Here is a 27,843-nt window from a genome sequence, read left to right as displayed (position 1 = left end):
TGCACATGTCAGCTGCCAATTGGCAGCTACCCATTGAAATGGATGAATTTGAAGCCAACCAGTGACCAATACCTACCATAGCAATTTGTTTCACCAGATTACATCAAAGACAGATATACAAGGGAAAAGGGGGGAATCCAGATCAGTTTGCCCTCTATTTTCAGCCATTAAAACTGAAATAAACCAAGATTTTTTTAGACTCTCGTTGTTCCTCTGGCGCAATTACAAACTAATACTTGTCATCTGCAAGATGATTTTCTCTTTGGAAATATTTTGAGCATTGATGACCTTTTTCTTGATTTAGGAGCATTGATGACTAGGAATTCAAATGATTCACTATTCAATTCTCGATGATCAATTGATTTATTTTTTCTTTTTTGGATTCGAAGCCCAGACCCCTTTGTTATGATATTGCGATTTAACCATCCGGCTATCTCAATTGATTTGATCCAATCTGATATTGTTATAGGATTCAAGTATTACATTCCATTGAATTTCTTAGGTGGATTCGGGAATCATGTAGTAGAATGCATCCGAACAAGTCATACTAATCTTAGATGGGTTCGAAAATCCCATGACACTTTACTCGACTCGAATGAGGTCAAAACAATTCATAGGATCACTGAGTTTGTCTTGCAAAACTTTTCCTTTAAAATAGTTACATATCACAGTATCAGGATTTTCTCAACATGAAAAAATCACCAGGTAAACTGGAAATTTTGGGGAAACAAATAAAAAAACCTTAACTACATGTTCAAATTTTATAAAATTTAAAAATATATAAAAGTTAAAGAAAATATTGGAAAAATTAAAAGCCTGTTAAAATCAAGATAATATCACAATAATATATTTAAAGAATTTTAAAACCTGTTAAATCATGATAATATATTGAAAAAAAAGTGACATTTTGAATTTATTGCAATCTTACATTATGGAGATTTTAGAATATCTAACATGATAGATTAAAAAATACACATAAATTAAAACCAGTGCCACAATACGGACAAAGACTTCACATTATATGCGCCTTGCCTGACGACCTCCATCTTGGCATTTCTCTATATGGGTGCCTCGATAAATCTTGAGATGGATGGTCAGCAGTAGTGGATCTGCATGCTAAGCATGCAGTGCCGCTGCACAAAAAATGGCGTCATGGACAAGTTAAGAACTTAAGACATTTACGTACACTTGAGAGAGGATGAGGTCCACCTTAGATAGAAAACTGTCTAAGGTGCCTCAGATGCCATCCATCATCAAGATGAACAGCACCCAAAAGCTGCCAGAAGGATGATCCCCACCTAGATGGGCCCCACAAAAATTCTCTATGTTCGCTTCCTAGATGAGCAGCATCAATGGCTGAAAGATGGGGAGCTGACATTTGTCCAAAACAAGAAGCCGTTGTTGGTTTGTGACTGCCGTTCAATATGATGATGAACGGCAGCCAAGGTATATATGGACAGTTTTTGGTCCAAGTCACCTTGGACATGATCCGCTCTCCGTACACTTCACCCATTGTAGGGTTGCATTGTCATTTTCTGGTTTGTGGCTGGGCTGATTTTGTAGACTATTACAGATAGATAGCTCTCTCTCTCTCTCTCTCTCTCTCTCTCTCTCTCTCTCTCTCTCTCTCTCTCAGGCCTTGCTTAGAGCTTGTTTCTCACATCAAACATTTTGGTCTGAGTAATTATGTCTTTAGCTCCTCTATTTATGGGAGACACGATCAAGAATGCCGACGACCGGTTCGGAGCCAGTGACCAAGAGCGGCAGCCAAGCAGGTTACAGAAGCGGGGCGCTGGCATCCTTGCAACTGAATTCTAGCAATTTTGCACCAGGATTCAAAGCTCCGTTACCTCCTCGCTTGTCATCCTTCATCATTCCATTGCCTAAGGTGGACGATAGGTGCACAGAATTAGCACGGTAAGTTGAGAACTGCTAATCACATCAGACCATGTATTGGCTCACTTGATTTCAATGGTTTACATGGAAATAAGATTCAAATGATACAGCTAAAATATTTGCATCCAATCATCTTATGTATAATAATCGACAAGATCATGCTATATCATCAAGACGAACGCGATAATCTGATTGGATTCATGGGAGTTTGCAGAGCGTATAAGACCCTTGCTCACCTGATGCAAGCCAGACTTTAGCGATGCATATAATCATAACATTTTGCATAAGTACCTGCAATCAATTTGGATGATACAGGACTCATGCATCCATTAGGTAAGTTCTAACATTCTGAAGATTGAGTGGTAGGTTTCCTACGTATATTCAGCGTTGATTTAAAAAAATCACCAGAAGATGGTTTATTCCACTGTAAACCTGATCAGTCCATGGATCATTTACCTTGTGATTCGATTAGTCTTTTTTCTTTTTCTTTTTTTTGGCTCATCCAAATAACTACGTTGAACATGTAGCAGGGGATTAAACGTTCAGTAATTCTAAACCCATCCTGCTAACCAATGCGGAATCTGGTTAATAAATAAAACGAAAAGATCGAGAGAAATTTAATTTCTTTGCAATATTTTAAGTGAATTTGAAAAATAAGCCTCAGCAGCTGTAGGAAACCACCTTTTGTGTTAATTCCAAATATACATTGGTTTTGTGCATCTGGCAGCCAGGCATGATTGGAACTTCTTGATTCTGTTGCAAATCATATGACAATCACTTCTTAAAAATAAAATATCCCCTAGACATAAAAATATCACAATAAAAAGAATTTACTAAATTACAAAAATATTTTGTAAAAAAGAACATATTTGTTTCTCATTTTCAGGCCATTTTTATCCCCTCGTTCAGTAGTTACACAAATAGTTAAAGAGTCTACCAAGGAAAGAAACGGAGGGTTAACCAAGGGCAATACAACGATTAAATATATTATATACCGGACTGTTCTTACAAAATTCAAGCATTTCCTCACTACAACTGTGTACAACAACCGTGAGACTAACAAATGCAAAATAAAAAAATGAAGAAACTCAAACTCAGGAATCCAATGGCGGACTTGGGTTAAAGAGAATTCAGTTTGGAGTTCAAACAGTGCCGCAGTGTGAAACCTCAGAAATCGAACTCCCCGTTCGCCTGTAGACTTTCCAGAAAAATGGCATTAGATTAACACACACAAGGGGCGGGGTTGGGAGGAAGAAGAAAGAAAAAAGCACATGAAGGATAACTAAAGGAGAATTGAAGTGATAGTCACACCCAAGCTTCGTTCAATTATGGTAAACCAATTTTGCAAGAGGCGTTTTGGGGGGAAAGAAATAAAAACTCCAATTTTGAGTTTACAAGATGCACAATGACCTCCAACCTGAAAATACCAGGACACGTTGGAACATTTCACTGTGATGCTCAACACAGTATCACAATTTATCCCGGATATCTGGATAAGTGGGTGCGTCAAACACTCCCTGAGGTAAAACTTAAAAGATAATCAGCTTATCCAATAGAACCTCACTTGTCGGGCCGGGCCCTCTTGACCGTTTATCACTCTTTCTCCCCCTCCCTCACATTTACGGAAGATCCACCACAGGTTCACAGCCCTTTCTTTTCAGGCACCGGTCAATGATGGATTGCAGAGAAGACAGTAAGGCTACACCCATGTCCCAAACCCCGGAACCCACCCACTTTATATCATCTGGCCATCCCACGGCTGATAGCAAGCCAACCACTATCCATTCCTGGCGAGATGGGGGCTTGGTGATGCCTAAGTAGCAAGCGAATGGATCAGGTGATTGGCCCAGGCAAAAACATTGGCTTGGAGTCTCTCTCTCTCTCTCTCTCTCTCTCTCTCTCTCTCTCTCTCTCTCTATATATATATATATATATATATATATATATAGAGAGAGAGAGAGAGAGAGAGAGAGACGGTAATGTATATGGATGTTACGAATTTACACAAAACCCACATCATGACATCTTGTGACAATAAAATTAGTTTATTTCAGAAAATGTGAATATGCTGATTACAACTATAAAATTATATATATATATAGAGAGAGAGAGAGAGAGGCGGTAATTTATATGAAGGATGTTACAAATTTAAACAAACTTGTCTACCCACATCATGACATCTTGTGACAATAAATTAGTTTATTTCAGAAAATATGTGAATATGTTGATTACAACTATAAAACAATTTATATATACATATATATAGAGAGAGAGAGACGGTAATGTATACGAAGGATGTTATGAATTTACACAAACCTGTTAAACCATATCATGACATCTTGTGACAATTAATAAATTAGTTTATTTCAGAAAATATGTGAATATGTTGATTACAACTATAAAACAGTCATCCAATTTTTTATACTTGATGTATAAATGGCCACTTAAAGTAATAATTTAAATGCAACAAAGCGCTATAGAGCTCAGACAGAATAGATTCAAGAAATAAGGTAAAAAATAGTTCAGCTATGCTAAATTATGAGATTCCATCATCACCAAACATTCCAACATTCTTGCGCCAAATTATGATATTCTATTTTACCTACCACATCACATCCTTCTTAAGATAAAAAATATGTAAAATAACCTATAAGATTTTTCCTTGTCTCAACTTTTACAGATAAAAAAGCTATATCACAAAGACAATTAGTATGTATATCGCATGTTGACAGAACAAAACAGCCGCCACTCAATGATACCACATGGACACAGTCAAACCAGTGTCGCAGACAGTCAACATTGTGCCATTAACTTTATTTATTCGCTGGTATGATCTTATTTACTTATTTTCTATTTACTTCTATTCTTTTTCTTTTAAAAGTTATCAGCAATAATATTACATTTCAATTTCAACTTAGTTTCATGATTAATCTTTTAATTATAGGGATTTAGATTTGTTTTGCAGGCACACACACAGCCGTGAGTGTGTGTCTGCGCGTGAGGCAAAATAAAGTACTCAATAAAAGTAAAGAGTGACAAGGTCACCAAATATATATATATATATATATATATATATATATATATATATATATATATATATATATATATATATATCCACGTGTTCTAATTTTTGAGAATTGTCATATCGTACCAAGGATATCCGCATTGTGCCGCATTCCTGCATCCATATCCATGTGACAGTAAAAAAGAAGATTCCTCATCTAAGGGAACCGTGTGAGAAATGTGTTTTCCATACACATACCTCACGAATTTCATAAATGGTTTCCCAGGGAAAAACCACAAACAAGTAGAGTTTCTCATAATCCTGCTTTGTGTTGCAGGTGTTTGACACCTGCTTTCCAATGTTTAAACACAGAAAGGTATTTGAGACAGGTTCAAATACCTGGATACAGCACTCATGAAAAAAAATGACTTGATAAACACCAATTTCACTTTGAAACTTCAATACCGGTTTCTTATTGGCAATAGGGATGGCAGTGGAACGGGGCGGAGGCAGGGGACAAGGTCTTCACCCCCGCCCCGTCTCAAAATTTTGCCCTCCATCCCCTCAGGTTTTTATTTTAACTTCCATCCCCATTTCATTCTCAGTTTCATGTCCTCCATCCACGGTCCAAACAGGGCGAGGTGGGGCCTGTTTCCCCAGTCCTGCCTCTGCCACCTTCTGCCTTCTGCTGTTAGAGGAAGGAAGGAGAGGAAGATAAAGAGAGAAATGGGAGCTCGCACGGCTCGTTAGAGGAAGGAGAGAGGAGAGATTCGAGAAAGGGTTTTATGTTAGGGTTAAAAAGATATATATATACATATATATATATATGATTTTATAATGTGTATAAGGGTATAATAATAATTTTCTTAACGAGGATCGGGGACGGAGCAGGGCGAGGCAGGGCAGAGACAGGAGTAAGTCCATCTCTGCCTCCATTCCCGGACGGGTTTTGATTTTAACCTTCATCTCCAGTCCATTCCCCGTTTCATGTCCTCCATCCCTGGTCCAAACGGGGGCGAGGCAGGGTGGGGCCCCGTTTCCCCCCAGTCCACTGTCATCCCTAGCTATAAACAGTGTTCATGACCCAAAGTCCACATCAGTTGCATAAATTCCAACTTCAGAAGAAAATGTTAACTCACCTTTGTGAAGAGGATGTCCTTATTGTTCAAACGCATGATGCCATCTTTAAGTGTACATTTCCATCTGCTCTTAGTTCGGTTCACCTGTTGTAAGGAAAAAAAAACAGTATGTCATTAAAGAGGCTCTTTCATATCGAAGTAAACTGAGCAAGCAGAAAAGACACTTATAGTTCTGGCTGTGAAAGATGGTGAAAAAGTTTCATAAATTTGAACCATATTAATTGAGCAATCATGGAGCCGTTAAAACAATCAAACAATTAAAAAACTAGTATTTGCATAAATAAGCAGAAAACAAGAAAAAAATCGATAACTGAATAAGGATTTACCTATTTATACAAATAAATAAACAGAAAAGCCATGAAAAAACCTTTTCAAATTGCGCCAACACCAGGTGATTTATGCTAGGCTCTTCATCTCCCTGACCAAGATCATCTAAATCATGATCATCATCATCATCATCATCTTCGTTTAGAGGTGGCTCCTCATCATCGGCTGCTTCTGTTTTGGTTGGTTTAGGAGTTGCGACATTTAGGGGGCTCAGAGGATCTGTGTATGAGAAACAGATTCCAGTCAAGGTTTACATTGGTTTAGGAAACCAAAATTACTGTTCTGAAAGCTGAAAATAGACTACACTTGCTTACCGTAATATGGAGCATTATAATCTTCATTTGCAACATCCTATTGAAAATTTTAAAACGAAAGTAGTTCATCATTAAGTTGTTAAGATATGTATTACAGGTTAAACAAAATTTACATTTTTGACGTACATCATCGGAGATGTCATGCAAGCCATCATTTTGTGGAATGGAAGCAATACCGTGCTTTGCTTTAATCAAAGAAGCAATGGTGGCATCAGCATGAATCCTCTCCTGTAGCCTTAATGTATCAGACTCATTATTTTGGCACCCCCTATCTGGAGGGAGATCCCTTGATACTGCCTGGAAAAGACAAGGAAAAGGCTTTAATGTTCTTATTCAACAGAACTACATAACAAAGGACCAAGCAGATTAGTAACTCAAAGTACAAGAAGAACTGGAATGTTGCAGATATTTTCAGAGCCACAATAGTTCACTATCCTCATAGGGCCATTTATAGAAAACAATTAAAAATCAGGACAAAGTATTATGTATTGATACCAACATTTTCAGGGCCAGAAGAAACTAGTTCAAAGTCTCCAGATCCATCTTGCTGAGGTACGTATCCACCTGGCAAAAAATGTGATGCATAATCATCGCGTTTCCGTTTGCCAGAAGTCGTCATAAAGAAATCCTGGAAAAGTACCATACTTATTAACTTATGCATTATGGCTCACCAAAAGAGATGAGATAGCATTCAGTTACTCAACTCATATGAGAACAGGGACTAGAAACTCGTCAAACACCCACAATATCTTGAAAACTTTTCATAATATCTACACATTTTCAAAATATCATTAGCTTTGAATTCATTTGTTAGAACAATCATGATAAATCATGATATTATCCCAAGGTTCTTCTCAATACTTGGACAAAAAGAAATCATTCCAGAGTTTTTTCAGATTTTTTTATCTTGATTTCCCCCTTTTTATTCATGATAATTTTCGACGTTTCTCCTAGGAAAAGAACACTTAATAGAGACCTTCCAAGATAATGCAAGAATGACGTTTGTGACAAACTAGAAGAAAAATGGCAAGTCACAGAGGAATAAAAGAATACCTCAAAGTGAAAAATTAAGTAATATAATTACGTACATAAGAACTTGATAAAACAGCTAAGAAAATGCCAAAATGATAAGAAACATAAACACTTTAAGTTCTCTGTGAAGGATGCAGAAGCATCCAAAGATTGTCAAATCTTAACAAGAGTTGAATAAAGTGCATAACTTTTAACACAACAAGAGCATGCTATATAATGAAATAGGCGGAAGCACAAATACTAGACACCAAGGGGCTTACAAGATCACACTTACACACGTGCACATGCACAAGTCCAACTGAGGAACTAAACAAAAGCCAATAAGGCAATAACAAGAGTGTAAAAAATACAGGATATAATTCATCAAATGCTTAACCCTAGCATTAAAAAATAAGGGAGTTTCAACCCTATTTATACACAAAAAGACCCAAGTAGGAGGGGCTGTTGGGAGTTCCAAACAGTCATATTTATGACCGTTGGGCACTCCCAACACTCATTGGGCCAATGCCCAAAAAGCCCCTAGTCTTTTGATAAAAGACAAAAAAATAAAAAATAAAAAATAAAAACTACTAAAAACCATTATCCCTAGTGGATATTTTATTATAAGAAGAAAAGACCAAAATACCCCTGACTCGAAAACGAAATTACATACGTATAATTTAACATCCCCCCTCAAACTTACAGTGTAAACACCGAATTGTTGAGAAGGAACAAAAAACATGGAGCAACAAGAGCTTTAGTAAAGAAGCCTGCAAGCTGAAATTTAGAGGTGACAAAAGGCACGAACATAGTGACAGACCATTTCGATGTGCTTGGTGCGTTCATAGAAAGTGTGGTTGTTAGCGATATAAATTGCACTCTTGTTGTCACAACACATCCTCGAGGGTTTGGAGTTGTCGATACCCATATCCTTGAAAAGATTTTTTAGCCATACAAGCTTCATTGTTGTTGCCATAACACTGTATTCAGCTTTAGTAGAAGATAATGAGATCTTCTGTTGCTTATTGCATCTTCAGGCAATTAATGAATCTCCAAGAAAAAATACAGAAACCAATAGTAGAGATTCTATCATTTGGATTTATTTCTCAATTAGCATTAGTATAGGCAAGTAAATCTAAAGATGAGGAGGAGGATAGAAAGAGTCATTTAGTTATGGTGCTCTTGACATATCTGACGATCCTTAGAATAACACTCATGTGCACAATAGTTGGAGCATGTTGAAATTGACTAGCACAGTAAATTGCATGTGATATATCCAGTCTGATGATAGACAGATAAATGAGAGACCCAATTAATTGTCGATAAGGTGTGGAATCATCGAGAAGAGTTACATCTTCAAATCTTAATTTAGCATTCACTCCTTCAGGAGTTTTCACTTTCTTATCATCGAAAATTTAGATTTAGCACAGACATTTGCAACAAGTTTTATTTGAGAAAGTATGTACCCTCTTGGGAGGGAATAAGCAACTTCAATTCCTCAAAAATATCTTAAGAATCCTAAGTCAAACATATCAAAATTTTCATTCAAAATATTTTTAACATTACTAATACCATGTTTGTCATTTCATGTTATTATCATATCATCTACCTAAAGTAGAAGGATAACAATGTTAGTACATGTACTTTTGACAAAAAAAACAATGTCAATATAACATAAATGAACATAGCATTATTGAATCTATCATACCTGGGCTTAGGAACATGTTTAAGGTCATACAAGACTTTTAAAATTTTAAATGATTTTCTTTTTTCAATAACAAATTCCAGGAGAGGATCCATGTCAACTTCTTAATTTTGTTCTCCATTAAGAAAGACATTTTTAACATCTAATTGATATATAGGTCATTTTTTAGTTGAGGCATCAACTATCAGAGTCCTAACACTAGTCATTCTAGCTACAGGTGCAAAAGTTTCCTCATAGTCAATTATGTATTCTTGGGAGTATCATTTAGCTACAAACCTAACTTTATATATTTCTAGAATTTCATCACTCTTGGTTTTGACATTAAAAAGACTCATCATCCAATGATTTTCTTGTTCAAAGGTAACGAAACTATTTCTCAAGTTTTGCTTTCCTAAGAGCATCTAATTCTATGTTCATAACTCCAATCCAACGAGGAACATTTTTAGCTTCATTATAATTTGAGAGCTCATGGTATGAGTGTAATGCTATTAGACAAGTCCCATAATTAGAAGATAGTGACGCATAAGAAACAAACCTATTTGGTGGAATAGGCACTCTACTAGACCTTCTAAGTGAAGTTTCTTCTATAGGTTCACTATAACGAGAAAATTTTTCTAAGGCACTAGTAGGATTGTTTCGCTCACGCTGAGTATAAACATGAATATTTTTATTAGAACTACTAATGATGTCATCGCTACTTGGTGATGTCCTAATATTGGGATCTTCAAAAACATTATCATCTACCTTTTCATGATGACTCCAAGAATCACCATTAGCATGTATATCTTCTTTTGAAGAGAGACCATATAAAAACATATAGTCTATTTCATCTTTCTTATTATTCTCTTCAAAACCATTTTCATCTTCCAAGAATGTCACATCTTTGGAAATGCAAAGTTTATTATTTTTGGAATCAAAGCATCTATATCCTTTTTTATTTTCACCATACCCAATAAAAACATTCAACAACTTTACGGGATAACTTGTCTCTTTTGAGTAAAAGTACAAAACATTTGCAACAAAAAATACGTAAACGATTGAAATTGGGTGTTATCTTGAGTAATTTATCATAAGGAGAAACATTTTTTAAAATGTAAGGAGGCATTCTATTTATCAAACAAGTGGAGGTTAAAACGGCTTTGACCCAAAAAAATTGAGAATATTTTTTGAAATAAGTAGTGTTCTAGTGGTTTCTATTATATGTCTATGTTTTCTTTTCGCTAGTCTGTTTTGTTGAGGTTTCTTAGGACAAGATCTTTGATGGCAAATCCCATTTTGTTTTAAATAGTTTTGAAATTCATTAAATAGAAATTCACCAACCGAATCATATCTAAGAGTAGATATATTGCTTTAAAATTGAATTTTAACCTTGATGGAATTTTTTTTAAAGAAAGAGAAAACTTCTGATTTTAAAGTTAAGAAAATAAATCCACACATATCTAGTAAAGTCATCAATAAAAGTAACATAATATGAGTAACAACCTTTAGATATGACCGGAGAAGGACCCCAAACATCCAAGTGCACCAATTCAAAGGGTTTTGTGGAAACAAAGGTTCTATTCAAAAACGGAATGGATTTCATTTTTTTAAGTATACAATCTTTGCAATTCATATCTTTTTCATTACAAACTTTTCCTTCAAAAAGAAAAAGATACATTTTACATAGACTAGGATGTCCAAGTCTTTTATGCCAAGTTTCAATGTTTTTATCTTGGACATAGTTACAAAATGATTTTAGACGACAAAGAGTCTATAAAGTAAAGATCTTTCTTCCTATGGCCTTGCCCAATCCGCTTCTCAACCCGGAGATCCTACACAACATAACTCTTAGAAGACAAAGATATTTTTCATCCATGGTTGGCAATTTGAGAGACCGAAAAAAGATGTAAACTTAACGTAGGGACAACCCTAACTTTTGGAACAAGAAAATTTTAAAAGTTTTTTAAACGTTCCTATATTTTTTATTTCTAAAGAGGTTTCATCGGCGATAGAAACATAAGACAAGTTAGAATTGGTGCATATACCGGATAAAGCATTCTCATGAGGGGTCATATGAGAAGATACTCCCAAATCTAGAATCCAAGAATATGCACCGAGTGAAGAGGAGGAGGCAATGGCAGCACCCGATGTAGATGATGTGGCTTTAAGAATTTGTCAAAGCGCCATGAAAATTTGATCAAGTGTATCTTTAAGATCACCATCACTTTTGCTTTCTTCATCGTTCGTGTGAGTAGATTCTTCAACGGAAGCAACCTTATACTTGAAGGTTTCATTCAACTTATAACGAACAGGTTTAATGTAGCCTAGCTTATTACAATGATGACAAATAATCATTTTTTTTCACCATTACAGTTATCATTATTACTATAGTTGTTTTGCCTGCCAAATTGTGGAGGCTTATAAGTCTTAATATTGTTACCGGGTTTAAATACCGCTAACACTTTATCACAACTTTTACTCATTCTAAGACAAGTTTCTTCTTGGACAATTTCGGCAATAGCATCCTCAAGAGTGAGAAAAGAAGATCTAACTTGCCGAAATTCGAGACAAAGCCCATAAAAAATTGAAAGAATATCTTTTGTTCCATTTGTTTTTGCCTAAGTTTAACATCTTCAATGGCAACCCACTTAGGCTCTAAAAGTACAGGTTCATCCCTAACTTTTTCTTACAAAAAACATGTTCTTCCAAGATCCTTTTGGGTATACATACCCTTCATGAAAAACCAAATTTATTCGCTTTTCAAAATTTAGCAATATTAGCACATACCTTAAGTTCGACATTATTCATGAACCATGCAAGAACTTTTGCATGGTTGCTCTCCCATTCTTCCATTTGCTTATAATGATCCTCAATGGCCTTGACACGAGCATTTTCCTCTAAAGTCTTCTCTTGTTCTCCTTCTAGTATGGTGAGTTTGAGTTGAGTTTCAAAGATTATGCTCACCACATAACCCCAAAGCTTCTTTCCCTTGAGATTATTCTCCATGCCGAAGGCACATATCATGTAGTTTTTTCGATTGAGTTTTAAGGAGAGGTCTATTTTGGTCTTCATTTATGAGGAGAGAGGGAGGAAATGAGATAATAAGAGCACAAAGTTTTAGAAAACTTTGTCACGAATACAAACACTTTGTAGTAACCTTCCACGAGTCCAAGAGAACAATGGCTCTAATACCATGTAATGAAATACGTGAAAGCACAAATACTAGCCACCAAGGGCTTACAAGATCACATTTACACACGTCCACATGCACAAGTTCACTAAGGAACTAAACAAAAGCCAATAAGGCAATAACAAGAGTGTAAAAAATATAGGATATTATTCATCAAATGCTTAACACTAACATTAAAGAACAAGGGGGTTTCAACCATGGTTGCCAGTTGAGGAAGCAAGAGCGGGAAGCGAGGCACTTTCAAAATTTTAGGAAGCAGGAAGCGTTGGACCACTTAGGAGCGATTCGGAAATCGTCTCGGAAGCACCTAGGAAGCGAACCGGAAGCGACCTAGGAAGCGAAGGGGAAGCGAAAAAATTAAAAATAAAAAATATAAAAAAATGAAAAAATGGGGGAAATGAGGGGAAGCGTGATGGGAAGCGAGCTTCCCATCAAAGAAAAGTGGGTTTCCCATTAAAGGAAAGTGTGCTTCCCATATTAAAAGTGGTGCTTCCCCCACACGCTTCGGAAGCGCGACGTTTCGCGCTTCGGAGAAGCACGCTTCTCTTTTTACTTAGGCGCTTCCGGTAGCTCTGGTTTCAACCCCTATTTATACACAAAAAGACCCAAATAGTAGGGGCTGTTGGGAGCTCCCAACAGTCATATTTATGACCATTGGGCACTCCAACCGACTCTTTGGGCCAATGCCCAAAGAGCACCTAGTCTTTTGATAAAAGACAAAAAAATAAAAAATAAAAACTACTAAAAATTATTATCCCTAGTGGATAATTTATTACAATGGGAAAAGATCAAAATACCCCTAACTCGAAAGCGAAATTACATATAATTTAACATGCTAGCATATGGCCTAATGCTATAAGTCATCACCTTTGTGAAGGCATATACCACAAACAATAACTTTGCCAAATTAATCCATATTAGCTTATTTACAAACAATGACACAAATTGAACAAAATTCATATAGGATGTCTTGTATAAGTTATGGAAGCAAGACTTGTTGCACATTGATATTAAGTGAACAAATGACAACTAATAGGCCACTTCCTATTATCCAAGTTTTTTTCTATAATAGGGAGAAACCACTATTAAGGAGTAGTAACCAATGTCTGCACTTGTGGAGGGGTGACAACCAATTTTCCTATAACGGTTGGGTTACATCAAGGATCTGCTTTAAGCCCTTTCCTATTTGCTATAGTGATGGATGAGCTTACGAGATCAAATCAAGAAAATGTGTCGTGGTGTATGTTGTTTGCTGATGATATTGTTTTGATTGATGAGTCTAGAGCTGGGGTTAATGCTAAGTTAGAATTATGGAGACAGACATTGGAAGCAAGATGTTTTAAGTTGAGTAAGAGTAAGACAAAATATATGGAATGTCAGTTTAGTAAGCAAAGAAGTAGTGATGGGAGTGTAGTGAAGCTTGGTGAGCAAGAAATATCGGTGGATGATTGTTTCAAATATTTGGGATCTATCATTCAAAAGTATGGAAAAATTGATGGAGATGTAAATCACAGGATAAAAGTTGGGTGGATGAAATGAAAAAGTGCAACTGGAGTGTTGTGCGATCGTAGAATGCCATTGCGGTTCAAGGGAAAGTTTTATAGGACGGCTATTAGGCCCGCTTTACTATATGGTATGGAATGTTGGGCTGCCAAGAGACATCATATTCAAAAAATGAGTGTAGTTGAAATGCGTATGCTTAGATGGATGTGTAGAAATACAATAAAAGATAAGATTCAGAACGAGGAGATACGTAGGAAGGTAGGTGTTGCACCCATTGAAAATAAGATGAGAGAGAATCGTTTACGGTGGTTTGGACATATTCGGCGAAGGCCTAATGATGCTCCAGTTAGAAGGATGGAGAAATGGGAAAATATATTAGTTAAAAGAGGTCGGGGTCGGCCTAGGAAGACTTGGATGGAGATGATAGGAAAGCATATGAATGCTTCGAACCTCACCGAGGACATGGCATTGGATAGAAATGATTGGAGGAGAAGGATTCATGTGGAAGACCTAGAATGATTTTCTTTTTTGGTTCATATCGCTGACCCCAATTGTTTTAGGATGAAGGCGTAGTTGTTGTTGTTGTTGTTGTTGTAGGAAGAAACCACTGCTTTGGTTTGGATGTCTTGTTACCAACCGAGAGTGGCACGTTGACTCTTGCCCTATTTCAATCACTGCAGTATATGTACATGTTAGGTGTCTAACCAATATACCAAAAGGCCCTAGGGTGATTAAGGTGCATAAAGTTAAGCCCTTAAACCACCAGGATCCTAACAACCCACTACGCTCTACGACCCACTCTAGGATAGCCTTTTTCATCTGTTGACAGCTATCACTTTGGTCAAGGTAGCCTTTTCCTAGGTCGCCCTTTTCAAGATTTGAACTCGAGACGAGACATGGTGGTTGCTCTTGCTCTGATACCAAATGTTAGTTGCCTAACGAATACACCTAAAGGCCCTAGGGTGATTAAGGTGCATAAAGTTAAGTCCTTAAACACCAGGACCCTAATAGAATCCCCTTGGCTTTAGCCTTATAGCAAGGGCCACACATCCCAAGTGTCAAGCTCTCGACACCCTTCAACGAACACCTTAAGCTGACAAACCTAGCCAAGTGTGCAGAGCCCCTGTGGGCATCTATTATCCAAGTTAATGAATGAAATATGCAAGAGAAAACTTGGGAGGCCTTTGAACACAACTATGCAAGGCTATATGTACAGAAATAGAAAGCACGCTTATTCAATGGTGAGGCATGACAAGCACATACCAACATTACCACTCATTTGAACAATTTTTTTAGGGCCATTTGACCATTGACAATTTTGCCATTCACCATCTTAATTTAGCCAATTTGGCATCAGGGAAGTAATAACTTAGATAAATAATAGAAGTTGACACGCTTCCACACGGGCATAGACCCCTGTAGAGAAAGCAGAGTGACAAGGGAGCATGATCAGACATAAAGCCACCAAGAGCTGGCAGACCAGGCTTGGTGCAGGTGCCAGATCCGAAAAGTCGAGTCTCCATAAACAAAGACAAGGATAATATTCATGAAAAGGAACTTAACTTTCTAAGAGACCTCATGTTCAGTGTGTGTGGCCTGGCTCCATGGAAAGGGTATAATAAGGGTATCCTGCCTGGAAGATCGCTCTAGTTACGTAAGCATCACAGAACCTGGTAAAGGGGAAGAGAGAAAGATGAACATGATAAAACCGTTTGTTACTTGCTCCAAACATGTTATAAAGTCCTACCATTTAAAGCTCTTGCAATGCAGCTAAAGCATGTTCTTACTCTCGCTCCTATATAAGTATGTAATAATTTGCAAGGACATTTTAATGCCTTATTGTATCACCTTTTTTTACTTTTGATAAGAAAGCCAAGAGATGACACTTAACGGATTCAAACCCAAGACCCTCGGCTGAGATACACTCTCATGGCGTTGGTATTTGGCATGTAATAGTTTGAGAAGATGTATTGTCTCATTGACATTTGCTATTTTATTTTCATGGTCCAATCCTTGCATAAACATGTTTTAATTTTGATCAATGCATAAGGATGCATGATTAATATTAAACCACATATTGTTGATTCTTGTGCTTGGCTAATTTGTCTCATAGATCCATCACCTTTGTTAGGCTGAAGAAATAAACATATTAAAAAACAGACAAAGACCCTATGAGGACTAAATAAACTAATTCTTTAAATAACCTAACTGCCAACTGGATAAGCAAGACTTCCACAAACATAAAATGTTCTTTAATGTTGCCCAATTATATTGAATCCTAATTCAAAAGCTGTGACATGCAAAACTCAAATAGTTGTCCATAATCACCAATATCAGTTTTGGATATTTCTCTGGAGATCTCAAAAAACATTGTTTTCGCATGAAAATATTGGCATTTAAAAATAAAATAAAATGGAAGTGCAAAAAATGAGAAAAAATATTATTATTATTATTTCCTTTTTTCTAATGGTCACTAGAAGCTCTTACCTATCATTGGAAGCCCACTTCCTGCAAAACCACTCTGAGAGCTACAATATGTGCCTTTAGAACTCAAATTCCCTTGTTATGACAAGCACGCTTCCATGATCATATACTCTAAACTAGCACGTTCACATAATTAAATGAATTGCAATTCCATTAAAAAGAGCACCATATAGTTGACCTGTTCTAAGTACACAAATGAATCTTGATGACGATACAACTTTTTATATTTCCTTCAAAAATAAAAAAATGTATCACCTTACTAAACTCAAAGAGATTTTAAGATGTTCATTTAAAGAATGAATCCAGGAAAAAGTCTTTAAAAGTCTTTTCTCATTTAAAAAATATGAACACTATTATGTATTCTTTTATATGTAATTCATGTGTATTATGCTGATATTCCTCTATTATTTGATGCTTACTAGTCCATTATAATATAAACAAATAATGGTTTTGCTTAGATATATTCATACCACTTCTTTTAACTCCGCCTGTGTAGTTATACACTGCCGGTCCCAAGCCCGGATAAAGGAGGAGGGTTGCGGTAGGCCTGTGACAGCCAGCATAAAAACTTTGTCATATCCTATGAAAATGAACCAATATGAGAATTTCGTTGGGGCGTTCCCTACTGAGCGACGCGCTGTACTCTCTAGGCCCGGAGGCAGTGATAAATGTGCAAGGGTTGCTAGGTCGTCGCCCAGAAGCGACGCGTCACACCGGCGCCCGGGTGTGGTGTCAAATAGGCAAGGGTTCCCTCACTTTGTTGGACGGGTGGGGGTAAAGAAGTTAGTCCAAGACCATAAAATTAGGTTAGCCACTTGGAACATAGGGTCTTTAACTGGTAAGTTGGTAGAGTTAGTAGATGTTATGTGTAGGAGAAAGATTGATATTTTATGTCTTCAAGAGACCAAATGGGTAGGTGAGAAAGCTAAAGTGATAGAACCTTGGGGATATAAGATTTGGTATACAGGAATAAATAGGAATATGAATGGAGTAGGGATTGTTATGAGTCGTCAGTTTATAGATAATGTAGTTGAGGTCCGTAGGAAGGGTGATAGAATTTTACTTATTAAATTAGTATTAGGTACGGATATTATTAATATTATTAGTGTTTATGCACCTCAAGTAGGTTTAGATGATTCCATTAAGCATCAATTTTGGGAAGATTTAGATGGAGTAGTACAAGAGACATCTTATGGAGAAAAGTTTTTCATCGGCGGTGACCTTAATGGACATGTAGGCATTAGTAGGGATGGATTTGAGAATATCCATGGAGGCTATGGTATAGGAGAAAGAAATGAAAGTGGAGAAAGGATTTTAGATTTTTGTTTGTCCTATGATATGATCTTAGCAAACACTTGGTTTAGGAAGAGGGAGTCTCACCTAGTAACATTTAAAAGTGGGGTTAATACGAGTCAGATAGATTTTTTCCTACTTAGAAAGAGAGATAGGGGTTGTTGCATCGATTGTAAGGTTATACCAGGAGAAAGTGTAGCTACACAACATAGAGTCTTAATTTTAGATCTTAGAATTAGACAATGCCGCAAAAGGGATAGACATAGGATAGATCCAAGAATTAAGTGGTGGGCACTGAAAGGAGCTAAACAAGGAATGTTTGTAGAGCAGGTAGTTAAGGAAGTTGATTGGTGTCTCGAGGAGGATTCAGAATCAATGTGGAATAAGATAGCGGGTGGTATGAGAAAAGTAGCTAAGGAGGTATTGGGTGAGTCTAAAGGCGGTGCACCACTAGGTAAGGATACATCATGGTGGAACGAGGATGTCAAATTAGCTATTAAGGTTAAAAGAGAGTGTTATAGAAATCTAAGTAAGAGTCGTGATAATGAGAATTTGGAGAAGTATATGATAGCAAAGAAGGAAGCTAAAAAAGTTGTTCGAAACGCGAGGGCTAAGGTATATAAGGAGGTTTATGACAAGTTGGATACCAAAGAAGGCAAGAAGGATATTTATAGGCTTGCAAAGATGAGAGATAGGAAATCGAAGGATTTGGGTATGGTTAGATGTATCAAAGATGAAACGCAAAGGGTTTTAGTCAAAGATGAGGAGATTAAGGAGAGATGGAAAGATTATTTTGATAAGCTATTTAATGATAGTCATGCTCAAGATCTTGGAGACTTCTCCATTCCTTTTCATGAGATAAATCGTGACTTCATGCGCAAGATTCAAAAGAAAGAAATTGCAGAGGCTTTGAAGAAAATGAAATCAAGAAGGGCAGTTGGCCCAGATGGTATACCTATCGAGGCTTGGAAATGCTTGGGAGAGAAAGGTTTAGAATGGTTGACAAATCTTTTTAACTTGATTTGGCGAACAAATAAGATGCCTAATGAGTGGAGGAAGAGTACTTTGGTGCCTTTATATAAGAATAAGGGTGATATACAAGATTGCACAAACTATCGTGGTATAAAACTCATGAGTCATACTATGAAACTTTGGGAGAGGGTGATTGAGTCTAGGTTGAGGAAGGTTGTCATGATATCGGAGAATCAATTTGGTTTTATGCCTGGAAGATCAACTATGGAAGCTATACATCTTCTTAGACAACTTATTGAAAGATATAGAGAGAGGAACAAAGATTTGGATATGGTTTTTATTGATTTAGAGAAGGCATACGATAGAGTACCTAGGGACGTTCTCTGGTGGACAATGATGAAGAAAGGTGTTTCTCTCAAGTACATTAGTATAATTAAAGATATGTATGAAGGAGTAGTAACCAATGTCCGCACTTGTGGAGGGGTGACAACCAATTTTCCGATAACGGTTGGGTTACATCAAGGATCTGCTTTAAGCCCTTTCCTATTTGCGATAGTGATGGATGAGCTTACGAGATCAATTCAAGAAAATGTACCGTGGTGTATGTTGTTTGCTGATGATATTGTTTTGATTGATGAGTCTAGAGCTGGGGTTAATGCTAAGTTAGAATTATGGAGACAGACATTGGAAGCTAGAGGTTTTAAGTTGAGTAAGAGTAAGACTGAATATATGGAATGTCGGTTTAGTAAGCAACGAAGTAGTGATGGGAGTGTAGTGAAGCTTGGTGAGCAAGATATACCGGTGAATGATTATTTCAAATATTTGGGATCCATCATTCAAAAGTATGGAGAAATTGATGGAGATGTAAATCATAGGATAAAGGTTGGGTGGATGAAATGAAAAAGTGCTACTGGAGTGCTGTGCGATCGTAGAATGTCATTGCGGTTGAAGGGAAAGTTTTATAGGACGACTATTAGACCCGCTTTACTATATGGTACGGAATGTTGGGCTGCCAAGAGACATCATATTCAAAAAATGAGTGTAGCTGAGATGCGGATGCTTAGATGGATGTGTGGAAATACAATAAAAGATAAGATTCGGAACGAAGAGATACGTAAGAAGGTAGGTGTTGCACCCATTGAAAATAAGATGTGAGAGAATCGTTTACGGTGGTTTGGACATATTCGGCGAAGGCCTAATGATGCTCCAGTTAGAAGGTTGGAGAAATGGGAAAATATATTAGTTAAAAGAGGTCGGGGTAGGCCTAGGAAGACTTGGATGGAGATGATAGGAAAGGATATGAATACTTTGAACCTCACCGAGGACATGGCGTTGGATAGAAATGATTGGAGGAAAAGGATTCATGTGGAAGACCCAAAATGAATTTCTTTTTTGGTTCATATCGCTGACCCCAATTGTTTTGGGATGAAGGCGTAGTTGTTGTTGTTGTATATTCATACCACTTCTTTTAGCCCCCATGTGTATTAATATTCACATATACTTTATGCTTTTAAAAATAAAAGATTTTAATTAATATATATTAGATATAATATTGGCATCGGATAGTATAACAAACTTTGACTCTTTTTAGTTGGGAATAATCCTAAAATAATTCTCAATCCACTTGTTTAATACAGCCCTTGCTTCACGCTTCCTTTTCCTACATTGCTTCTTAATCCACTTCCCCTCATTTGCAATCTTTATTTTTCTTCAAAAAATATAAAAACATTTCAAAAATAATAGTTAAAACATACAATTATAAAAACGAGATTTTTTATTGAAATACGTGGATGTTATTGTCATAATATCATGATGCTTTCAATATGACAATACTTGGAAAATACTACAATATTTTACATTTCCATCAAAAAAAGTATTTGATATTTTCAAATTATTGAGGATTTGCCTAAGAACGTCCACAGTCCTTAAATATCAAAATCAGTAACTTGAAGGAAAATAGGAAATTATCCATAAACTATCATCTAAACATGTTTATACACAACACATGTTAAATAGAGATATATCATACCTATCTATACTAGTTCCCAATGCTTATTTTTAAATATATTTGTATTTATAAGATAACCACCTTTTACTAGTATGGATGTCTATATATGTTGCACATCATTCACATATTACTCTCAGAAAAAGTATGACGAAGAGCTTTTTGACATTATCATATGTTCAAACAGGATACAGAAGAAAATACCTAATTGTTGGCTCTAAATGGACATGTCATGGAAGTGTGCACCTATTTGGTTCCGTGTGGAAAGCTATAGTGCGACCCAGATATAAACAAGCCAACATAAATGATCACCTTTGTCATGGGTGGCTGTGAGGATGTTCCTCCCTCCTCCCGTCCTTCGTCATATGCTAAAAGCTCAAACATGAACCATTGAGTCAAGTATGCCCAATTTTATTTTGACAGTATCATTGAATAGCAACCACTAAATATTATCAACAATTCAGATATACTCAACTTACCAATGTTGACATCAACCCCTACTGGTCTTTGATTCATCCAGGGAGAAGGTGGTTGCTGTAGAAATGAACAATTTAATAAATATATACTGAAGAAAGGATCACAGAAAACGTAGAAATGAAAATTCCACCCCTACAAAGCTTAACCTTTCTTCATGAACACTTGTACAAGGTCACCCATAAAGAAGACCATCACCGCTAAACTTGTTGCCAAAATTTGAGCTGGAAAGTGCTCTATTTCTGACCTTATCTACTAACACTTAAGCAGCAAAGCATTGATGAGTTCTTACCATGTAAGAGGCAGGCCTGCCCCCCTTGATTTCGACACCAAATGTACCTGTACCTGTATCAGGTATAGAAACAAAATCACTAGGACCTGCAGGAAAATACTGATATGCAGTAGGATCCACAGGCAAAGGGGTCTGCATTGGAGTTTGCAAGGGTGTCTGCAAGATATTAAAAGAAAAATAAGACATCGAAGCGAGGAACAAGAGAGAGAGAGAGAGAGAATTGTGAAAATCTAAATATTAGGTAACATCTTGTTTTGTAAAAAGAAAATACACAATCAAGGTGATCCACAAAAGAAAGAGAAAAAAGAAAATGTTAGGGGAAAAACAAAATGAAAGAAAATGTTGCCGGATACCACATTGTGTCTTTTCAGCATATGATGCTTATTGCTTACTGTTATTTTTAGATATGTAATGTCGTGTGAATCATTTAGCAGAAGTCAGGAAAGCCCCATCTTACCTAGGCACACCTGACACTTTCAATAGATCCAACAAAATGTTACGAATTCAGTTGTAAATTTCCACTACCAATATGAACGTCTATTCACAACCAACATTTTCATAAACAAGGGAAAGATAAAAGAAATACCATAAGCCTTGAAGTATTTTCTATGAAGCCTCTTTCTATCTACAGGGTGGTCGATTTGAGTGGAGCTTAGAAATTTAACAAGGGATACCAGGAGATCCAACTTTTTACGCGGTAAATTTTCCTAGTTGAAAACATCACAGCAGTTGGCAGCCATTTCAAATCTACACAACAACACGCCACACAAATATCATGTTTTCAACTGTTCTCTCTCTAGCAAGCAAAATTTCCTTGGGATCTGAAATGCCCATTTTCAATACTTTGTACATCTAACTGATAATATCCTCAGTAAACGTTAATCCCAACAGTATGTGAAGACTGTAGAGAAGCTGCAGCGACTGAGAAAATCAATAAGCCGTACATAGAAGATCAATCGCACCACAACTAAGATAGCTATTAACCATCCAAGAAATGTTTTCAAGGATATCACCAGGATTTGCATTCCTTACTACATGAGATACAAGTAGCAACTTATCTTACACAACTCACAACCACGTAGAGCAACATTAGTACTGGCCATCAAATTGGAATCGGTCAAACCAACCATCCACGTGAACCAGACTACAAACACTTCTTTCCTCCAGACTCTTCTAGAGAAAAGATTCCAACAGAAAAACAACATATCTACCAATTTATTTGCAGCAACATAGCACAAGGAAAATTGGGTATCTGGGTTCTGCAAATAGAGTGAGACATCCATATTGACAGGGTCTGACCCAAACTAATAGACAACTCATAGTGGATTCCAGAACAGAATTCAGTTTCCACACAATGGATCTACCAAAGCATCCCCAGGAATCTAACACACAAATCGGATAATTGGATTCTACAAATAGATTGGCGCATCCCATCCTAAATGCGCTAATTACGTTTAAGATGAAATGATTGTCTCTCATTCATAGTGAACCCTCTGTGCAGTCCACCATCAAAAGGACTAGTTATTGCTTCCCCTTCATGATAGATATGAAGCCTCAACAAAGCATTTCCAGAATCTTGTATAGTTGTCATCGGCTTCTTGAGTACATGGGATGTTGGAATTCATGAGTCCGTTGTTGACAAAAAGACTTAGTGATGAGTATTCATGAAAATCAAGACACATGAAATCATTTTTGAAGGATTCAAATAGAGTGATCGACCAAATTGTCCCTTTAATCCCCCAAGTTTGGCTTCCGCTAGACATTCTCCCTGTCAAACAGCGGTTAAACCAGTTACTTTGCATGAAAAAACATGGAAAAGAGGAATGTGATGGAGCACTGCTCCAATATCTTCCTCAACAATCTCTTCTGGGTCCATGCATGCACAGGCTCAACACCCTTGAATTTTTAGTATGATTTACTCAATTGAACATTCATAAGGGCCATTTCAGGAAAAAAAAAAGGAAAAAGAAAATAGATTGAAAACAACATACTTGGGAAAACATAAAATCTGAAAGTCCGAACACAATGAACAAATTAAAATATTCAAGAAAAAGTATAATGTGCAAAGGAAAAAGAAGAAAGTAACAATTCAAAAATATGGATAATTTGAACCATTATGACCATATATATATATATATATATAGAGAGAGAGAGAGAGAGAGCATTTATTTTGTAAAGATCAAGAGTATAATATAATCTCATCCAACACAGAACAGTGAAGGTTTATGCCCATAATTTTTCCTTTGGCAGAAAGTAAGTTATGAGGCAACGGCTATATAGCGTGAACATACAGAAAATTGCACAACTCTACTACATTTTACAAAATGCTCTATATATGAAGTTGTGGACTGACAGTACGAACTAAAGGTCTAAAACATGTAAATATATTATAATTAACTAACAATTAATGATCAAAAAGTATATAGTTAACATTGGACTCTTTTGATCCTGGGTATTAACCACGTGTTGATTGCATCAATAAATGGATAAATGGGTCAAGTCTGAAACTCAGTTGACCCATAACTGAATTACCCAAGTACTAGTGCAGGTGCAACACGGGAACAGAGGACCGGCAGAAGTACCCATGTTACAAAGCTTTATGCAAGGACTTAGTGACTCTGTAAAGTTCTCAATAGAAAGAAGAAACTTCGTCAATGGTAAAATCATAGAGCTTCAACAAAAGCTTTCAGGAATATTTCTCAATTTTATTCTCAGTGCATTGTAAACCACAGCACAAAGGCAGTTAGCCTTTGCATTGGCAAAGTGTCACATGCAACAGTAAACAAGCAGAAACATCTCCCAGCAATTTTCAGTGTCACCTTTTCTTCTCTTTCTATATTCATGATTGATTGATAGTGTTCCACTAAAACTCTTCTGTAGCAAAAGTTATGGGTTAGCAACAAGAAGGTCAACTTCCCTATTGCAAACATATATGTAGCACTAAACCATATGAACTCAAAATAGAGATCATTAAACAACAGTGTCATTGTCTGGAACATAAGAGGATGGTTCGATCAGCTGGAGGTATTCCAAGAGAGAGAGAGAGAAGCATTTAGGTTTTCTCTAGTGTTCATTCTAAAGACTGGAAAAACATTTCTAAATTTATGGTCCTTTCCATTACTAGACCAATAAATACAGTGAAGAGGTAAGAAATCAAAATCTAATACTATTCACTTGTTAATTGTTATCACTATTTCATGCATAAAAAACAGCTTTAAAATATTTTTTCCTTTAATTTGGTTCATTACATTATTCAACACAGTGAAATATATCAAGCTAGAAATCAAATGATTATGCAAAATGCAACATGATCTTAATGGAAACAAAAGGCAACTTCCACCTAAAGATATGCACAAACAACTTTTACCTTCCATTCCTAAATAACCATAAACAGCGACTAAAAATCTCTCCTATAAAGCTAAATCACATAAGGACAAGCTTACTGGAGGGAAAAGCATCTCTGCAGTTGGAGTTTCATATTCCTCTGTCCCTTCATACGGAACATTTAAATCATGAACTGGGGTAATTGGAGCAGCAGATCTAGGAGCAGCATTTCGTTCGAGAGAGCCTTGTACTGCTCCACATTGCATCATTTTTAGCTCCCATAGCTGGTAAAATCCATTCACAAAGTGTCAACTGGAGAGTTCATCACTTAATACCCTTCAACACCTACAAATGCAGACAGGTGCATGCATGTCTCCGCACATCTTCATAAAGTGCACATACTCATATACTTAATAGTAAAAGCATGAACACACATTACCACACTCAACATATCATAAAAGGGACAAATAACTACAAAAATCAATGATATCTAGTAAGCCTGCTCTAATGCATGCATCCAAGTCAGAGAATAGATAATGGGCATTTTTTTAATGAACAAAAAGCCTTAGACTCTATTCCTTGTTTTAAACAACCAATGCCTCAATGAGAAGCATATTCACAATATCATGCCACAAACCATAGATAAATCATGGTATCCTATTTCATATAGAATGGTACAACCACTGAAGAAAAACTTTCAGTTTTACGCAACAATAAATAAAATCCTCATGTTGCCTTCACCAGGTCCTTGAGTGACAGATAAAAGAGACAAGTGGTGAACCTCCAGTGGTTTTTGTAAATTAATGTATTCATTCATGCTCTACTGTAGCATTCATTAACGTCATATTGTTTTAATCACTTACATGTACCAGGGATAAAATAGTAAAATATCCAAAACCTAATGACTTTAATGAAATAAGACAGGTTGCCCCAAATAAGCAATTTTGGGACTCCTTTGATACAGCCATGTGATCCATCTCTTCCTTATTCTCCCCTAGCCCTCTTCTACATCAGTCCACCCTTGCATCCTCAAATAAAGATCTCAAAATCTGATTAGATCACTTGGTGTTGCAATCACAAAGATGCCGAACTCACAAGATGGGATAATCTCATATCCCTTCTTCAGTAAGTCACTCCTTAATCTAGTTTGATGAACCATATTTCTTGGAGAGGCTCAAAGGATAGGCCCTCTAACAAAGCCATCTTTTTAGTGTGGCTGCCTTCATACCATGAGCCTCTGAGATCAAATAATCTCCAGTTAGGACCTACACTTGGCAATGACACCTTCATGAATGATGTTGAGCCGAGATGTGTGCTGACCTTCCTCCAAGATTGTTCATGATTTAGATCTGCCAGAGCACAAAATCTTTATGTCCAAAGTAGGCATAATCAGAAAGCTTGTTTACGGGAGATGGTTTCACAAGATGGGCAGCAAACAGTAGTCGATCTGGAGCTTGTAGCTTGTCACAACAAGGTGGGAGAATCGACCGAGACAAACCATAGAACATTTGAAGTGAAATTCCTTCATTCTCTCAGCATGAAATTAGGACCTGGGGTGAGATCACATGGCCCACATGAAACAACAGATGCATTGGATCTTCCCATGTGCGAACTGCTTTCTCACCTCACTTTTAACACACCGCTTTTTTCCACTTTCCATTAACTCAGTTTCATTCATTCCTTGTACTTTAGGTAACTTATTGTCCCCACCTGTTTAATATTTTTTTCAATAAATATTTTACAGCTTCAGAAAAAAAAGGAAGAACTATATTGTTGTCAATTGCTGCGCTTCCCTTGTACAGTTGTACTTCTACTTTTAGAAACATATAAAAACCTTGTGGAGGTTTCAAAATATCCAAGAAATGGATTTCATGATTATGTTTGATGTATTCATCATTCTGTAGTTATTGTTACACACAACAGCATTTCACACTAAAAGAAACAAAACCATGAAATTCAATAACACTAATAACATCTTCCACTCTAACCCCAAAAACGTAATTTTTCTAACAAAATACACCCACACAACAACTCATTCATTGCTCCCTCCACGTTACCATCCAGTACTAAGAATCAACATAAAAAGCATATGTTGGCCACATTAGAACTGTATTTAAGATAATTCCAAGGAAGGAAACAAAAAATACCAAAATTAAATTCACCATTAAACCCCTCATTCGCCCGCATCACAAAACCTATGACCTAGATTCATCATAGACGACCCAAATTCTCCAAAACCCACCAACACCACCAAACGCGAAACACGCGCTAGCGAACAACAAATCAAACAAAACCCAAAACCCAGTTTTCGAAACACCAGTCTACCACCAAAACGGAAAAGGGGAAAAAATTGGAAAAACCCAAACACAAGAAATGGAAAAATATCTTTTGTATTTTTTTCCACAAGAACGAAAATTACCCCCTGTAGCTCGGTGAGAAAGCTATCGTCGACGCCCTCGTTGAGGCACTCCTCGCGAAGTTTGCTCACCACGGAATCGAGGACGTGGAGGTAGACGCCGGAGACGCTCGACGCCATCGCGCGAACCCTGGGCAGGGGAAGGGAAGTATTCCGCCCCAAACGAGGTCACCTACGTCAAAATCAGATCGTCGGGACCCAAAAATACGATCTTCGCGAACGAATTCGAGCTATCGAAGCTGCGGGCCTCGCAGAGAGAGAGAGAGAAGGTTTAAAAATTGGAGAATATAAATAGGTTCGAGTCCGCCCCTTTTGATGTCGAAAATTTGTCCCCCCTTTTTATCGTCTAGGTTTCTTTAATAGGGGATATAGCGGGCCCCATATAGCCACGTGGAGATCTGAGAAGATGACACGAAGGTTCGTCTTGTTTGGTGCAGTAAGGTAGACCGCAGACGAATGCGAACGGTTCGGGTCACGTCTGACCCGACTGTAGTTGCACACTCACACTGTCAGGA

The 27,843-nt window shown here is 36.9% G+C and overlaps 1 protein-coding gene across 4 annotated transcripts; it reads right to left on the bottom strand.

The window, feature by feature from the left end:
• Positions 1-2,494: 2,494 nt before the first annotated feature.
• LOC149813372 (transcription initiation factor IIA large subunit-like) lies at positions 2,495-27,635 on the bottom strand. 4 transcript variants are annotated; one of them, XM_089991766.1, is made up of 11 exons: positions 27,332-27,635; positions 25,032-25,196; positions 21,589-21,744; positions 21,302-21,356; positions 21,135-21,190; positions 7,180-7,308; positions 6,807-6,977; positions 6,681-6,717; positions 6,407-6,585; positions 6,040-6,123; positions 2,495-3,094 (listed from the first exon to the last, which is right to left on the bottom strand). In XM_089991766.1, the coding sequence occupies exons 1-11, from the start codon at positions 27,446-27,448 to the stop codon at positions 2,735-2,737; spliced, it is 1,509 nt and encodes a 502-aa protein (XP_089847892.1). In that variant the 5' UTR covers positions 27,449-27,635; the 3' UTR covers positions 2,495-2,734. The 4 variants fall into 4 exon arrangements, with proteins under 4 accessions (XP_089847892.1, XP_089847893.1, XP_089847895.1 ...); XM_089991768.1 differs by having other exon boundaries at positions 2,853-3,087; XM_089991767.1 differs by lacking the exon at positions 25,032-25,196.
• Positions 27,636-27,843: the final 208 nt, after the last annotated feature.

Source organism: Nuphar pumila, chromosome 16 (genome assembly GCF_984573655.1).
Source record: "Nuphar pumila chromosome 16, dmNupPumi1.hap1.1, whole genome shotgun sequence".
NCBI lineage: Eukaryota > Viridiplantae > Streptophyta > Magnoliopsida > Nymphaeales > Nymphaeaceae > Nuphar > Nuphar pumila.
This window is presented reverse-complemented; position numbering and strand designations above follow the sequence as displayed.

Excerpts from the sequence above, each read along its gene's own strand:
- LOC149813372 (XM_089991766.1), bottom strand. The coding sequence starts at position 27,448 with ATGGCGTCGAGCGTCTCCGGCGTCTACCTCCACGTCCTCGATTCCGTG. Across the intron at positions 21,191-21,301 it reads AGGGGTTGATGTCAACATTG|CATATGACGAAGGACGGGAG; the intron begins GTAAGTTGAGTA and ends TTGAGCTTTTAG. Across the intron at positions 6,978-7,179 it reads TTTCTTCTGGCCCTGAAAAT|GCAGTATCAAGGGATCTCCC; the intron begins GTTGGTATCAAT and ends TGTCTTTTCCAG.